Source organism: Sapajus apella, unplaced genomic scaffold (assembly GCF_009761245.1).
Source record: "Sapajus apella isolate SASKATOON/1434 unplaced genomic scaffold, GSC_monkey_1.0 scaffold90, whole genome shotgun sequence".
Taxonomy (NCBI): Eukaryota; Metazoa; Chordata; class Mammalia; order Primates; family Cebidae; genus Sapajus; species Sapajus apella.
The window spans coordinates 1,413,929-1,430,980 of NW_022437030.1; the positions used below are offsets into that span (position 1 = coordinate 1,413,929).

At 41.0% G+C, this 17,052-nt stretch overlaps 2 protein-coding genes across 5 annotated transcripts in view; one reads left to right on the top strand and one right to left on the bottom strand.

Annotated features, from left to right (window-relative positions):
* Nucleotides 1-7,334, bottom strand: part of ABCC11 (ATP binding cassette subfamily C member 11) — a 76,530-nt gene extending 69,196 nt beyond the window's left edge. Inside the window, exon 1 of the mRNA XM_032255626.1 lies at nt 7,250-7,334. The gene's annotated coding sequence lies outside the window, so the exon portion shown is untranslated. The remainder of the gene's footprint in view (nt 1-7,249) is intronic.
* The window catches only part of LONP2 (lon peptidase 2, peroxisomal), a 105,242-nt gene continuing 95,400 nt past the window's right edge, over nt 7,211-17,052 (top strand). For 2 of the 4 annotated variants that reach the window (XM_032255627.1, XM_032255629.1), the window contains exons 1-2: nt 7,211-7,661; nt 15,812-16,046. In XM_032255627.1, the coding sequence (XP_032111518.1) occupies nt 7,429-7,661; nt 15,812-16,046 (468 nt within the window). In that variant the 5' untranslated portion in view covers nt 7,211-7,428. The remainder of the gene's footprint in view (nt 7,662-15,811; nt 16,047-17,052) is intronic. The other 2 variants (XM_032255628.1, XM_032255630.1) reach the window with 2 other exon arrangements.

Below are 17,052 nucleotides of genomic sequence, written 5' to 3' on the forward strand. Positions count from 1 at the left end.
TCTTCACTCATTTCTCAATGACCTCAGTAACTTTGCTGAATAGTTTTCAAATGCTGAAAGAATATTCCCTTATTTTATTTATTTTACTACTCACAATGTAATGGCTATAGACACCATGCACTTGTAAATTTAATCTGCATTATTAATATTTTCTACATTTCTTTCTTAAGACTAGACAATCAACAAAATAATAAATCCAGCCCTAATGTGTAGCCTTTGCCCATCTCTGTGGTGTAAACACACCCATTGTGGCCAACTTCATGATGTGATACCAAAATAACTCCACCTAATGCAGAGCTGGGAAGAGAAGTGCAGCACAACGTTATCACATAGTGTTTCTACCACAGAGATATAATAGATGTAAGTAACCTCAAAAGTATAAATAACAGTACATGGTAGCAAAATAAGTAGGGAATGATACATTTTGAGTATTATCTTTGTTTTTGATATAATTTATTTAATTGTAAGTTTATATACTTTTATTTTTAATAATGTTTGTATTTGACAGCAAGGCACTCAGAATTCATGAAAATTTGACCCCTGATTCTCATGAGGCAGTATGGACAGCACCAGCAGACCACTGTGGCATCCAGCTTTCAAGAGTGCTGCCTTTTCCTAAGTCCTTCTCTTGCTAGGCACATTGTTTTCCAGTTTGCTTCTAAGTGTTCTTTGGGCTGTGGCTGGCTGTGCCTGATGGTAAGCTTTCTTGGCTTCCCTATAGTATATATGGGAACAAGAAGTTGCTAAAAGTCTTGGTGAAGGGCTTTCCGGAAGTGGCCTAGTGGACAACCCAGGCTACAAACAGTTGAGAGTCATGGAGAGATCTTGGAGAGGGGAATGGTGCCAACAGAAGTGGGATGGGGAGGCCTAGCAACTCAAAGAACACACCCAGGTGAGTGAGCCAAAAAAGCACCACTTGAAAGCCTACCCAAGAACCAGTTGGCTTGCAAAGACAGCAGAACAGGTGGTGAGCAGGCGGACAAAGGCCTCCCCTGGGAAAGCCTAGGGGCAGAGGTCACTGTGCCCAGGTCCCAGACTCTTCCTTTGCCAGATGACAACTCTGAGACAGAGCCTTTAGTGAGCATTATTTAATAAAATTATTTAAATTATTGGCTCAAACAAGATCTTAAAATGGTAAGCCAAAACATCTATTTTTCCCTCACTAACCAGCAAGTGGGGGATCATGAGGAAGACCAGATTTGTAGAGACCAAGTAAAGAAATTAGATTTTCTCTCACCTCTCAGCTATAGCATGATTTGCCAACCTGGTTTATTCAAATATACCTGTAAAGAGATGCAACGAGGGTTTCATAGGTGTAACTCTTTCCTATTCAAGATTCACCCAGGAAACTAACAACAAGGAAAATAAAACCAAATGAAAATTAAGAAAATGTAAATATGTAATCATTGTGTTTGCAAATCAGTCGCTCGTCCCAAGCAAACGAGCTCAGTCACACATTAGCTTTGGCCTCCTTCCAGTTCCATGAAGCCCGCCTCCACTTCCTGGACTGACCAGGGGAATTCCCTCCAGACCTTTCTTTGGCAGTCCCAGAAAAGTTCTCTGGCCTCTCAATTCTCTGTACAGAAAAAACTGGAACTGGAGTTTATTCACTCTAATTAATGTAAGACCATTGCTGTAGTCAGGAAGGAAACCAGGAATGACTTGGAATCACATAGATAGGAAACAACCGCTGCTTCCAGCCCTTCGTTTTCACAATTCCCAGAGGCAAAGATCAGGATGACAAATTTGGTTTGGACTTGGGCTGTTTGCATATGGTGAAATAGCCTGTGAACAGAAGGGGAGCCGCTGGAGGAGGGTAACCTGTATCAAGGGCTTTCTGGAGGATCTGATTTATTTCCTTGTTGTTCTTATGCCGCAGGGTCTAGCGTCCAAGACCAGAAGGTACATCAGAGGCTAAGAAAGTGTCCAAGGCAAGGGGCCAGAAGCACCTGCCAGCTGTGCCCTAAAGAAGTTTAAGCGATTAGATCTTACACCTCCTGTACCTCACCCTGTGCTATTTAACTTTCTCTGCTCTTAGGTTTATTTACTTCTGTTAGTTCCAATAGCTCCAGGAGGGTGTCTTGTTGACTGCAGAGTTCCCACATCTCAGTACCTGGCCTTCTCCTCGATTTCAGAAGCTAGGATGATCCTCTCACCTTGATCTTTGCACTAGTCCTAACATCTGCCAAGAATATTCTCCTCCCACCTCTTTACAGAACTGGTTCATTCTTGACATTCAGGACTCAACTGAAATGCCAGCTCCTCAGAATAACCTTCCCAGATTCCCTCTCTCCACACACCTTCTGCATATTTTCCTACTCTACTACGTTTACTCATTACATTCTGAAATTGCCATTTCTTTCCTTATTGGCTTATTTGTTTTCTGCATACCTCATGAGAATGTAAGCTCTTTGAAACCAGAGACCTTCTCTGTCTTGTTCACAGATGTGTCCTTAGATATAGAAGAGTGCCCAGCACATAGTATATGCGTAACAAATACTTGATGAATAAATGAATGACGTACATGCAGAACCTGTCCAAAAAAAAAAGGGCTGGGAGAGCCACAGAGTCACAGAAGACTTCACATTTAAATTTTTAATGTTCTCCCAAGTGGGGTGACACATCCCATCAGAGAGATACAGTGACAGGATTGAACGAGGGTTTTCATCAGACAGGCAGGTTAAACTTGGGACTATTTCCATACCACACCACATCTTCTATAGAGCAGCATTAATTTGCATTTTAAAAACTAAATCCAGCAATTATTATGGGAACAGAACATTCATACAGTATTGTTTATCGTATGAATGGTTGTTGTGGCATGTGTATGTATTAGGCCATTTATGCCTAGTGTTCCATTATTGGAACACTAAGCATGAGAGAGTTATTTATATCCTACTGCTCAAGGTCATCACCAAGGTCAGATTACAAAAGTTCAAAAAAGTGCAACCTCAGGCACAGTGGGTTAAAAGCATTAAACATTAGTGTTTTCAAAATATACCATAACATTGGTAAGCTGATTTTAGAAGTTCTTTGTTAAAACTCTGGAAGCCTGAAAGAATGCAGTCCCTCCCCTCTTACCCTTGGAGAGACCCTTAATGAACAGGTAAGTGCTTGAGGATCTGGGCTACATATGTTTTATCTCTGTATCACCCCCAGAGTCTGTCACAGGGTAGGGTACCTTGTATACATTCAGAGAAGTGATCGAAAACTTGATTATAGCCAGGATCTTCAGCTACTGGCTCAACGTTTCTCCAGGCCCTGGTGGCTAAGGCCCCAACCTAGGATAATCCTTCTCAATTGTTTTTCCCTAAATCTTCATGTCCAATCCATCAGCCTATTCTCTTGAAGTTACAATCAATAGCTTGACAGCACCTGCTCCTAGTCTAAGTCATCACTTCTTACCTGGACAACTGCAACCACCTTCTCATCGGCCTCTCTGCTTTTGATCTTAAGTCCTTACATTCCATTCTCCACGTTGCACCCAAAATGAACTTTTGAAAATATAAGCCAGATAATGTTATTCCTCAACTTGATCTCTCCAATGGCTTCCATCAGGTTTAGAGTAAAACCCAAACTCCTTACCAGAGCCTACATAGCCCTCTATAATCTGACCCTGCTCACCTTATTGCAGCTGGAACCACTGCAATAAGGTCCCAAGCTCAGACATTCCAGGAACAGGTTTCTCAAACACCCTAAATTCATTGTAGCCACAAAGTCTTTGCAAGTGCTGCTTTTTCTGCCTGGAACAGTGCCCTTGGCCCCCACCCCCTAATCTTCACGTTGATCTATACTTTTTCTTTTCTTTTTTTTAAGACAGGGTTTCACCATGTTGACCAGGCTGGTCTTGAACTCCTGACCTCAGGTGATCCGCCCGCCTCGGCCTCCCAAAGTGCTGAGATTACAGGCGTGAGCCACCACGCCTGGCCGATCTATACTTTTTCACAGTGCAGGGATCAGTTCAAATGTCGTCTTTTCAGAAAGGCCTTACCTGACCATCTAAAAGGCTTAATACTATCCAGAAAAAAAAAATTTCCTTATTTCTTTCCTTGTTTATTGTTTGTTTTTCACACTAGAATGTCAGCTTCATGAAAGCAGAAACCTTGTCTGTCTTATTCCCTGATGTATCCCCCATTACCTAGAATATTGTCCAGCACATCACCAGTGTTCAAAAAATATTTTTAGTGAATGATGACTGAAATGAATATTAAGCAAAGTGAAAATGTTCAGTGAATGAATGAAAGAAGGTGGGATCCTGTCAGATAAAGTGCTTTAGGCAGGAGCTTCTAAGATCCTGTATTTATCTCACTCCCACAGCACTTAGTAACCTGATTTCTTCTTTCCCTTATCTGTTGCACACATGTAAACACATAGTTCTGTCTGCCCTACCTCATACTCAGATGTTTATGGATCTGTTCTCCTGACTGAGAGATGTTTGAGATTAGGACCTTGTTTTGGGACCCATCTACTTCTCTGCAATTAGCTCAGGGCCTGGCACTGAGAAGTCCCTCTGCAAATAACTCTTGATATGGATGGACTTTCATTTCCTTCCAGAATTCCAAAAGCATTGCTGGACTTCATATTGAAGAAAATACTCCCCCTGAAACCTAAGGCCAAACCCAAGTCAAATCTCAACATGCAGGAATGGTCAAATCCAAAACAATTCAAGCAAAAAAGCCCCACAACATTATTGGATTAGAATCCATAAAAACTAAATATCTATGAGACCATACTAACATATAAAAGTAAATGAGTAAGTAAATACATGGGGGTGATGGAACAGCTCTTTTTTACAGTAGAATTCTAAATAATAAATGTAAAATTACACCTACAACCACCAGATCTTCAGCAAACCTGACAAAAACAAGCAGCGGGGAAAGGATTTCCAATTTAATAAATGGTGCTGGGAGAACTGGCTAGCCATATGCAGACAACAGAAACTGGACCTCTTTCTTCCACCTTATACAAAAATTAACTCAAGACGGATTAAAGTCTTAAATGTAAAACCCAAAACTATAAAAACTCTAGAAGAAAATCTAGGCAATACCATTCAGGACATAGGCATGGGCAAAGATTTCATGATGAAAACAAAAAAGCAACTGCAACAAAAGCAAAAATTGACAAATGAGATCTAATTAAACTAAAGAGCTTCTGCACAGCAAAAGAAACTACCATCAGAGTGAACAGGCAACACAGGTTGGGAGAATGGGAGAAAAATTTTGCAATCTAGCCATCTGACAAAGCCTAATATCCAGAATCTACAAGGAACTTAAAAAAAATTACAAGAAAAAAAAACAAACAACCTCATTAAAAAGTGGGCAAAGGACATAAACAGACACTTCTCAAAAGAAGATATTCATGTGACCAGCAAACATGAAAAAAAAGCTCAATATCACTGATCATTATGGAATGCAAATCAAAATCACATTGAGATGCCATCTCACACCAGTCAGAATGGCAATTATTAAAAAGTCCAGAAACAATAGACGCTGATGAGGTTGCAGAGAAAAAGGAGCACGTTTACACTGTTGGTAAGAGTGTAAATTAGTTTAACCATTGTGGAACACAGTATGGCAATTCCTCAAAGATCTAGAGGCAGAAATGCCATTTGACCCAGCAATCCCATTACGGTATATATACCCAAAGGACTATAAATCACTTTACTTTAAAGATACATGCATATGTATGCTCATTGCAGCACTGTTCACAATAGCAAAGACATGGAATCAACCTAAATGCCCATCGATGATAGACTGGATAAAGAAAATATGGTAAATATCCACCATGGAATACTATGCAGCCATGACAAGGAATGAGATCATGTCCTTTGCAGGGACATGGGTGGAGGTGAAAGCTGTTACCCTCAGCAAACTAACACAGGATCAGAAAAACAAACACTGCATGTTCTCACTTATAAGTGGAAGCTGAAGGATGAGAACACATGGTAGGGGAACAATACACAATGGGACGTGAAGAGGGAAGGGGTAGGGAGAGAAAGAGTGTCAGGAAGAATAGCTAATGGATGCTGGGCTTAATACCTAGGTGATGGATTGATCTGTTCAGCAAACCACCACGGCACATGTTTACCTACATAACAAGCCTGCACATCCTGCACATGTACCCTGGAACTTAAAATATTAGCTCGGTGCAAAAGTAATTGTAGTTTCTTGCCATTACTTTTGCACAAGCCTAATAAAAATTGGAGGAAAAATAAACAAATAAATGTAAAATTATCTCCTTACACAATACTTAGTAGTTACAAAAAGAAAAATAGTAACTTACAGTGAACAATTTTGACAGATATCACCTTCACTTGACAAGTAAAGATTCAACTCATCACTAAATAAGACATTTCATCATACGTCACATGGCCACAACATCACTTTTACGGTATTTGGCGCCAAAATGCATACCATTGATCTAATCATGAGAAACAGTAGATAAACTCGAATTGAATGAACTACAAAATAACTGACTGATATTCTTTAAAAGTATCAAGGTTTTAAAAGACAAAAAAATATTGAGGAATTGCCACAGATTAGAGGATACCTAGGAGAGTTCATGACAAAATAGAGTGGGATCCTGGATATTGGATCCTGGACCAGATCCAATGAAGGACATTAGTGGGAAAACTGGCAAAATGTGGGTAAGGTCTATAGGTTACATGACAGTAATGTTAATTTCCTGGTTTTGATAATTGAACTATGATTATTTAAGATGGTAACAGGCAAAACTGGGTGAAAGGTGTATAGGAACTCTTTGCTGTGTTTTTGTGTATCTAAAATAAAATTGGGCCAGGCACGTTGGCTCACGCCTGTAATTCCAGCACTTTGGGAGGCCTAGGTGGACGGATCACTTGAAGTCAGGAGTTCAAGATCAGCCTGGCCAACATGGTGAAATCTCCTCTTTACTAAAAATACAACAATTAGCTGGGTGTGGTGGCGGGCACCTGTAATCCCAGCTACTCGGGAGGCTAAGACAGGAGAATTGCTCGAAACCAGGAGGTGGAGGCTGCAGGGCGCAGATATAGCACCATTGCAGTCCAGCCTCCGCGACAGAGCGAGACTCTGTCTCAAAATAAACAAACAAACATCAGTTAGAATCAAAAGTTAAAAACACTTCAAGAATATACAATTCAAATGAGGTCATTCTTCCAAACATACTCTGTAAGTCAGGCAAAGGCTTGAGTGTGCTTGAGTGCGCCTCTTACTGCGCCTCTTTTCGCATATGTACGACGCGCAAGTCTTACCAGGAGGCTCCGCGATAGGGCAGCGCGAAGCGACAGCGTTTGGACCCGGGGGCTGACCGTAGCGCGGGGCCGGAAGCAGAGGCTCGTAGGCAGCTCTGAGGTTTGGAGGCAGCGGGGTAGGTTGCGGGCAGCTGTCTGTTCTGCTCCTTTTGACAGCCCCTGTGCAAACGGCTGCCACCATGTCTTCGGTGAGCCCCATCCAGATCCCCAGCCGCCTCCCGCTGCTGCTCACTCACGAGGGCGTCCTGCTGCCCGGCTCCACCATGCGTACTAGCGTGGACTCGGCCCGCAACCTGCAGCTGGTGCGGAGCCGCTTGCTGAAGGGCACGTCGCTGCAGAGCACCATTCTGGGCGTCATCCCCAACACGCCTGACCCCGCCAGCGACGCGCAGGACCTGCCACCGCTGCACAGGTAGGCCTGGCAGCCCCCGCCGCGGCGGCGGGCGGCGCGGCCTCCTGCGGGCACTCCGGCCCAGTCCGCTGCCGGCCTTGAGAGTGAGGCTCGGTTCGGGGCGGACTTCGCCTCTCGGTTATGCCTCCCATGCAGAATGGAGATGACGGAGAGCCTCCCCGTGACCGTGAATGAGATCGTTCATGAAGTAGTGCCTGACACCTGGTGAAACTATACAGTTTCCTGCCGCTGTGGATAATTTAATTTGAATTCCAACCCCCCCCCCCCCCCCACACACACACACCACCGATCCTGCAATTCCTCGCCCTCGGTCTTCAGCCTCCTAGACCAGTGCTCTTAACTTTCCAGACCCTTTCTTTCCTCTGGTGATCTCTGCCTTCACTTTCCTTCGCTTTCCACCTTCCTCCCCACTGCAGTTTCTTCCTATCCGGTTCCCTTTTTCTCTCACCCATCATTTTTGTCCACTGAGACATTCTCTGCTCCATAAGTTTTAACTTTTTCCTGTTTCATCCTAAATTGCAGTATTTGTGGGTGCCTTTCTTCTATACTCCCTGCCATGTTTTTTCTTCTCCCTCTAATACTTCTGTTTCCCTTTGTTAAGGGCCTTTCCTGCTCACATTTTCGCTCGTCCCCCTTTCTGGAACTTTCCTAGCTTCTCACTTCTGCTCCTTCACTCATAACATTTCTTAGGCCCCAGGCTTACTATTGCATTCTCCAGTACTGTCGCCCTATTGGTGTGACTTTGGGTGAGAGCCTTAACCTCTGTTTCTTTTAGTCTGTAGTTTAGAAACTGGCAGCATCCATCTCTTAGGCGCGTTATGAAAAATACATTGAATAATGTGTGCATTCCGCTTTGCACCATGGTTGTTAAATGACTGTGCGGTCCAATAGTGTGCAGTGCATGTGGCTCGTCAGATTGAGATACCAGAGTGGCCAATTGTCCTGGTTTGCTGGGATTGTCTGTTATAGCATTGAAAGTCCTATGTTTCAGCCCCTCCGTCTCAGGGAAACTAGGAGTTTGGTCACCCTAAATGTGCTGTTAACTGTGCAATACACACCAGATTTTGAAAACACTTTTTGATTAGTAAATTTTACATAGATTAAATGTTGGAATGGTAAAATTTGGGTACTTGGGTTAAATAAAATATTAAGATTTCTGCTGTTTTTATAATGTGGCCACTAAAATGTTGCATGTGGCTCATATTATATTTTTGTTGGACAGTGCTGGTAAAATAATACGCTGTCAACAAATAATCTTCAAACTCATTCCCAAGTACCCACCTCCTTTCTTTAACTCTGCTGGAGGTGTTGTGTTTTCATTTTAGAGCTTCTCCTTCCCTGGCAGTTATCTCTCATTTTTAAATTAGTGGTTCCTGACTGAATGGATTTCCAGAGGGTTAGACATGCCTTATTTTTCTTCAAAATCTTGTGACTATGTACAGTTTTTTTTTTTTTTTTGAGACGGAGTTTCACTCATGTTACCCAGGCTGGAGTGCAATGGCGCGATCTCGACTCACCGCAACCTCCGCCTCCTGGGCTCAGGCAATTCTCCAGCCTCAGCCTCCTGAGTAGCTGGGATTACAGGCACGCATCACCATGCCCAGCTAATTTTTTGTATTTTTAGTAGAGATGGGGTTTCACCGTGTCGACCAGGATGGTCTCGATCTCTTGACCTCGTGATCCACCCGCCTCGGCCTCCCAAAGTGCTGGGATTACAGGCTCGAGCCACCGTGCCCGGCCGACTATATACAGTTTTTTAAGGAGAATCCTTTGCTTTCTTCAGATTTTCGAAGGAGACTGGTACCTCCCCCAACCGCCCGATTCCCGCCCCCTCCCCACGATAAAAGAAAGCCAAACAAAGCAACAAAGACCGACAAACCTTCCACAACAGCCCAGTATTCGTTTATATTGTAAAAGCCTTGCCTTTTGCAAGCGTGGAAAATATCTTGGCCCCCATCATACCTGCTTTAGTTATTGCCTGAATGGAATTGGTCACATTTCAAGTTTAAGTACTCTTTGATAAATTGTGTTGGATTTTAGTTTACCAATATACGACCCTGCTCCTTAAACCTCTGCTTACTTTTCCCATGATTTTTTGCCTTCTGTGCCCAGGCACTTAGTTTGCTGGGGCCTACAGGTGTGCACCACTACACCCAACTAATTTTTAAATTTTCTGTAGAGATAGGGTCACGCTATGTTGCCTAGGCTGGTCTCAAACTCCTGGACTCACGTTATCTCCTCCTTTGGCCTCAGGAGTAGCTGGGACTATAGGCAAGCCCCACCACACCCTGCAGGTTTTTTATTTCTTTTATGAAAATCCCTCCAGAACAACAATTCTCAATTCTCCTGCTTGGAAGTAATCACTAATAATCAGATACTTCTAATCTGATCCTTGATGTTCATATCATTGCCTTTGTTTTAAATAAGTAACAATGTTAAAATTTAGTCATTTAAATTAGAAAACATGCATTGAAAACTCTTCATAGAATTCCAGCATTATAAGAACCCATTAGACCATCTAGTTATCCTAGAAGTACCATTTGCTACTTTAAAAGCCTGTGTGGAAAGATTGTACCATATTCCTTGGTAATAGTTTCCAATGCCTTTTTTTCTCTAATACGGCCTTTAAAATACTCTACTTAAAAAAAAAAACTTTAATAATACAAATACTGAGTTATCCATAGTATTAGTCTGTTTCCATGCACAGATCTGTCCTGCCCCAGTTACCTGCTTTTCCGTATGGTAGCCCAGAGACAAGATGAGGGTCTCTGTTCCTGTCTCTTGTTTCCTTTACACCATCCAGGTGACACTGGCCACAACCTTCAAGGAGCAGCAGAAGTAATTTGCTCCCAGCGTTCTTTGCCACACAGAGTGGCAGGGTCAGATGGTGACTTACCTCTGCCACTTCCTTGGTAGTTTTGAGTAGTACAGTCCCTTTCTTCACGTTAGTGTGCAGACATGTTGCCTGCGGGAGCCTTTTTAAAGGAGGAGCTTTGGACTTGGCCTGCAGTATAGAACTTGGCTGGTGTGCTGACCCAGGGCATCCTGCATTTTTCTGCTTAGTTGAACTGCATTTTTAGTGCCTCCTGAGTGACCCATTGTTTTCTTAGTGAAAAGGGGTAATAATTTAGCACTATCTGTACAACATCTTTTCAAGCATTTCAAGATGGTCATCCAGTCTTCTTCAAAATTTTCACTCTTCAAGGTACATGGCTTCATTTCATCATAGTGCTGACTTCTCGGTCCCCCTCTTTGTTGGCTTGCTTCTTAGCAGTAAGACTCTGGCTAAGTTTCATCAGTGTTTGTCTAACAAACTATTAATGCCTTATGTATAACAGGTACACAGTTTCATAAGTGGATCAATTCTTTGTCCATACATTATTTCTATTTCTATTCTTAGAATTCTTAGGCATTCAAGAAATACTACCTGATAATAGCAAAATTTTAAAATTTAATCTGATTTTCCTAAATCTTCATTTACTCTTCTTAAGGAAGGTCTATGATATACAAGTGGAATTTCTTCTATTTAGAAATGAAGTTTTAAGAAAGAATGAGAAGCTAGATACATTGGCTTATACCTGTTATCTCAGCACTTTGGAAGGTCGAGGCAGGAAGAACACTTGAAGTGAGGAGTTCAAGACAGCCTGGGCAACATAGGGAGACCCGTCTCTACCAAAAAAAAAAAAAATTTATCCAAGCATGGTAGCACATGCCTGTAATCCCAGCTTTTGAGGTTGCTGAGGCGGGAGGATTGCCTGAACCAGAGAGGTCTAGGCTGCAGTGAGCTGTGATTGTGCCACTACACTCCAGCCTGGATAGCAGAGTAAGACCCTGTTTCAAAAAAAAAAGTAGAGATGTGGTCTCCCTATGTTGACCAGATTGGTGTCAGACTCATGGGCTCAAGTGATCCTCCTGCCTCAGTCTCTCAAAGTGTTAGGATTACAGGCATGAGCCACCGTGCCTGGCCTTTGTTTATAATTCTTATAGGTACAGGTGGTACCTATTGTCCATTGTGTTGGACAAAAAAGTAAAATTTGTCTTAAAATATAATTAAGGAAATCTTATTAAATTATCTTTTAAGTTTTCAATTTAAATTTATTTCTATTAAATTTTCTTGTAACCATGTATAACTAAGTTCTGTTTTTATTTTTTTGAGACAGGGTCTCACTCTGTCACCCATGCTGGTACAGTGGTGCCATCTTGGCTCACTGCATCCTCTGCCTCCCAGGTTCGGGTGATCCACCCACCTCAGCCTCCAGAGTGGCTGGGACTACAGGCACGTACCACCATGCCCAGCTTTTTTTTTTTTCGGTAGAAACAGGGGTTTGCCATGCTCCCCAAGCTGGTTTTGTACTCCTGAACTCAAGCAATTCACTTGCCTTGGCCTCCCAAAGTGCTGGGATTACAGGCGTGAGCCCCAATGGCATGTTCTACCTTTTTGAATCTCATTTACTCACTTGTAATAAGGAAATAATACCACCTTCTTCATGGGGTGAAAGGAGGTGTAAAATGAAGTGTGCATATGAAAGCCTTTTGAAACTGCAAATCATTCTAAACCTATATCCCAGTGGTATGATTATTCCCCAAATGGGTAGTTTTAAATGTAGATTTTCACAAAAGGGGATTAAAGAGAGGAGTGGGGAGGCCCCATATTATTCCAACATGGGCTGAACGGGGCTAGCATCATTGCAGGAAGGTCTTGGAAGAATAAAAATCCCAAGAAAAATCAAGGGCTTTAAGTAAAAAAATGTTTAAAAAGTGGCTGGGTCTGCTGACACATGCCTGTAGTCAAAGCTACTCATGATGCTGAGATGGGAGGATTACTTCAGCCCAGGTGATTGAAGCTGCAGTGAACTATGATCACACCCCTGCACTCCAGCCTGGTGACAGAGGAAGATTCTGTCTAAAGGGAAAAAAAAAGAAAATCGAGTGCTGGGCATATAGGCCGGAATTAGATATTTACATAATATCCTCATCTTGGAAAACTGCTTTTTCCAGTAGTGCTGCTTTTAGATTTTCCCACTACTGCAGTTGATGGTTCTTAAACATGTTTGGAACTCTTATATTATTTAGTTAGTTTTCAAATTACACAAATTGTAACCATTGTAGTCAGATGTCATTTGAATTAAAACAGTATTTTAGAAACTCTAAGGGTAGATTCAAGTTAGGAGTTTCAAAACTTCTTTGAACAATATCATAATAATTGGAGGATAGAATTACCGAGCTACTACCTAAAGAGAAGGACACCACATATTGGTATGTATAAATTTGGATCTGTTGCAAAATTAAAATGCTGCCTTTTGATCATACTTAATAATACGCATATAGTAGAAAAGCCAGAATGTTTAGAAAAATGACTGACTTGATACACAACCTTTTGTAAATGATAACTTGATATACATCCTTTTGTATGATATACAACCTTTTGTGTATCATAGAAGGAAAGTATTAGTTGAATATTTTGTTTTCCTATTTGTATATATAAAAAGAATCTATACAATAGATTCTTTTTCACTATGTTTTTCACCCAAAATGCCTTTCACCAGGTACTCTATTTCTAGCCATCTATAATTTCACAGATCATGTTTTTCTTTAAAAGGAATATATTCTAGGCTGGGCACAGTGGCTCATGCCTGTAATCCTAGCACTTTGGGAGGCTGAAATGGGAGGATTGCTTAAGGCCAGGAGTTTGAGATCAGCCTGGTCAACATAATGAGACCCAACTCTGTTAAAAAAAAAAAAAAAGAAAAAAGATATTTTTGAAGGAATAAAATACTCTAGCCAACCATAAGTGATTTTAAGTAAAAAGCAATTAAGACATTTAAAACCTCTGTATATTTTGTAGGCATAGTATTAGTTCAATTTAAACTCTTCAGTCTGGAACAATCCTTTTACAGCAAAAACATTGTATTTGCTTTACAAGAAAACCCCTTTTGGCTGAGTGTGGTGGCTCACACCTGTAATCCCAGCAGTTTAGGAGGCTGAGGAGTGTGGATCATCTGAGGTCAGGAGTTCGAGACCAGCCTGGTCAACATGGTGAAACACCCTATCTACGAAAAATACAAAAATTAGCTGGGCATGGTGGTGCTCGCTTGTAACCCCAGCTACTCGGGAGGCTGAAGCCCGAGAATCTCTTGAACCCGGGAGGCAGGGGTTGCGGTAAGCGGAGATCACGCCATCGCACTCCAGCCTGGGCAACAGAGTGAGACTGCGTCCCTAAACAAACAAACAAAACACTGCAGTGGCTCACACCTGTAATCCAGCACGCTGGGAGGCAAAGGTGGGCAGATCATGAGGTCAAGAGATCGAGACCATCCTGGCCAACATGGTGAAACCTTGTCTCTACAAAAAATACAATTAGCTGGGTGTGGTGGCACGGGCCTGTAGTCCCAGCTACTTAGGAGCCTGAAGCAGGAGAATTGCTTGAACCCAGGAGGTAGAGGTTGCAGTGAGCCAAGATCACACCACTGCACTCCAGCCCAGTGAGAGAGTAAGACTCTGTCTCAAAAAACAAAACAAAATGAAACAAAAAAGCACCTCTTTTTAGTGTCACCTTTTAGCAGTGACGTAGCTCAATTATTGTGTCTCCTGATCTGGAGGTTTGGATTTGTCTCATCTCTCTGGTTTCTCCTTGCTTTCTACTTTGTAAACCCTTTAGGCTGGGGATCCAGTTTCTTGTCTGTGGGTGTTTTATATACAAACAGGACTGTGAGCTCTTTCAGCATTGTGCAAATGTTGATGAATATCATCTGCAGTGAATTATGGTTTAAGTTGTTCTCTAAACAGTTTAGATGTGGCTCACTTTCTCAGGCAATCTGAGTGGGCTTTCAGGAAGTGGGAAATATAACCTACTATTGAAGAAAGGGAGCCACAACACAAATATATCAAAATAATAACTAATTGCCAAATCATTTCAAGTTTTTTATGTATGTGATTTTTTTCTCTCACCAATTTATCTTCTCAGTTGTTTGGCTTAAGTTCCTATTTAAATCAGTTTTTATTGTAAACATGATAATGATTAAAAGGTAAGAAAGGATGGACATGGTTCAAAATAAGTAAAGTGGCAGAAAGAAGCCAAAGGCTATGTGTAATCCACAGAATGAATAATTTATAAGGAAGTAATCAAGAATTCACTGTGTTTAGAAGTAAGCAAGTTCACTCACATATTCACATACTGTATTGTATGATTTATTATCTTTGAGATAGTTGTTCTTCCATTACCTCTTTCCCAGGGTGTTGAGAGTTCTAGTCCTGGTTTCTTTTCTGGAATTACCACTTTTCCTATGGCTAAAGAGAGAAAATACTATTTATTTTGGGTTCTGAATGCTGGTTTTTATATTTTATATGACTGGCTTAGTTTGGATGAGGCTTCCTTTCTGTGAATTAAATTTATATGTGACTTGTCAGAATTCTGTATGCTGATGAGGAGCTGAGACTTAAATAAAGCTTTTTCACCTGTTAGGTGAAGTGATTACCGCTTAGAACTAAGTTGAGACCTTTTGAGATGTGGGTCTTTAGCTTTCCTCAGTCTGTGCCAGTGTGTGGACTATAATATTTAGCTCTCACACTTAGAAATTCAGTGTTAAGGGCATATATATATATATATATATATATATATATATATGTAAGTTCCCAGATTGTGATGGCAGTTTGTGATAAGGTGGGTATGTAGAAATTTCATAGATTGATTATGTAAGAAAACTGACCTGATGTTAGTAGCACAACTGGTGTTGGAACAGAGATTTCTTAGATTGGTTTATGCCATTTATATTTAAATCTATTCAAATTGATAATATTTATCCTGGTGTAAGATTGCCTTATTCTTAGTTGGCAACATTAATTTAAGCTATTTAATTTTCAGCTACTTTTCTCTTACATTTTTATGCCTGAATAATAAAATGTTTACAAATTCCTACCTAATTTTTTAAAAGAGGTGCTGATTATAGTGAGATGGTTTGTTTTGCCTTATAGCTGAGGGTAGTGTCAAAGAGACCACATACTGGATGCTCAGTTGAATCGAGAAATAATTTGTTTACACTTCAGATGTTCTTTGCTTAATATGAATTTATCAGAAAAGCCAGCATTTTTTGAAGTGAGTTTCTGTTTACCATATTGAATATTTGTAATACGATGTTCTGTGTGTTTTTCAGGATCGGGACGGCTGCACTGGCTGTTCAGGTTGTGGGCAGTAACTGGCCCAAGCCCCACTACACTCTGTTGATTACCGGCCTATGCCGTTTCCAGATTGTACAGGTCTTAAAAGAGAAGCCATATCCCATTGCTGAAGTTGAGCAGTTGGACCGACTTGAGGAGTTTCCCAACACCTGTAAAATGAGGGAGGAGCTGGGAGAACTATCAGAGCAGTTTTACAAATATGCAGTACAAGTAAGTTGCTTTTATTTTTTCTTAAAACCCATTTTTCTTTGGTTCCTTTGCTGTCCTATGATATGATGAATCTGTTGGATAGTGAAGTTTTAGGGCAGTTTACATTTAAATGATTTAGTAATATCATTTATTGATTTCGATCTCTTCTTGTGTGGGTTGTACCTAAATAATTCCAGGACACATTGGCCTACCCTTCCTAAAGTTTTTCCAAATGTTACTTCTATAGCTTTCCTTACAACTTCTACTGTCTCTAAACTAGATAATTATTAAACCTAAATATTTAACGCTAAAAAATAAAATACTGCTCAGAGGCTATTTGTCACTAAAATATCTAGGCACCATTTATGTAAGTTATAATATATCACTTCAAAGTCAAGATCACACTATGTCTAGTAGTAACTATGGTAGATCAAGACTGTGGTGGACTGATTTCAAGTATGGTTAAAACCTGGATTAGCTAGAATGCTGGGGAGGGAAGCACATTTTAGTTATGTATTAAATATTTGACTCCTTAATTCTAGTTTTTTTGTTAACTCTAGGTAGAATAGAAAACTCCTCTTCCCACCCCATTTTGTTTCAAACCCCAATGAAACATATTATAAAATTTTAAAATATAGTCTTCTGCTTTTCTATTGAGAAAATCCAGTGACTGTAACTAGAGATCTATGAGGCTCAGATAATGTCTAAAAGTCTCAATTATAAATACTACTGATCATTAAAATATGTGTAGGGCAAGTGTTTATAGCCTGTTGTACTTGTATCTAATGTGGCATTTGAAGAGCGATACTTACAGTGTAATGAACAATAATAGAAGAATAGAAAATTAGGGGGCCAGGTGCGGGGGTACATGCCTGTAATCTCAGCACTTTGGGAGGCTGAGGTGAGCGGATTGCTGGGCAACATGGTAAGATCCCGCCTCTACAAAATATACAAAAATTAGCCAAGTGTGGTGCACACCTGTAGTCCCAGCTACTGGGGAGGCTGAGGTGGGATGGTTACTTGAACC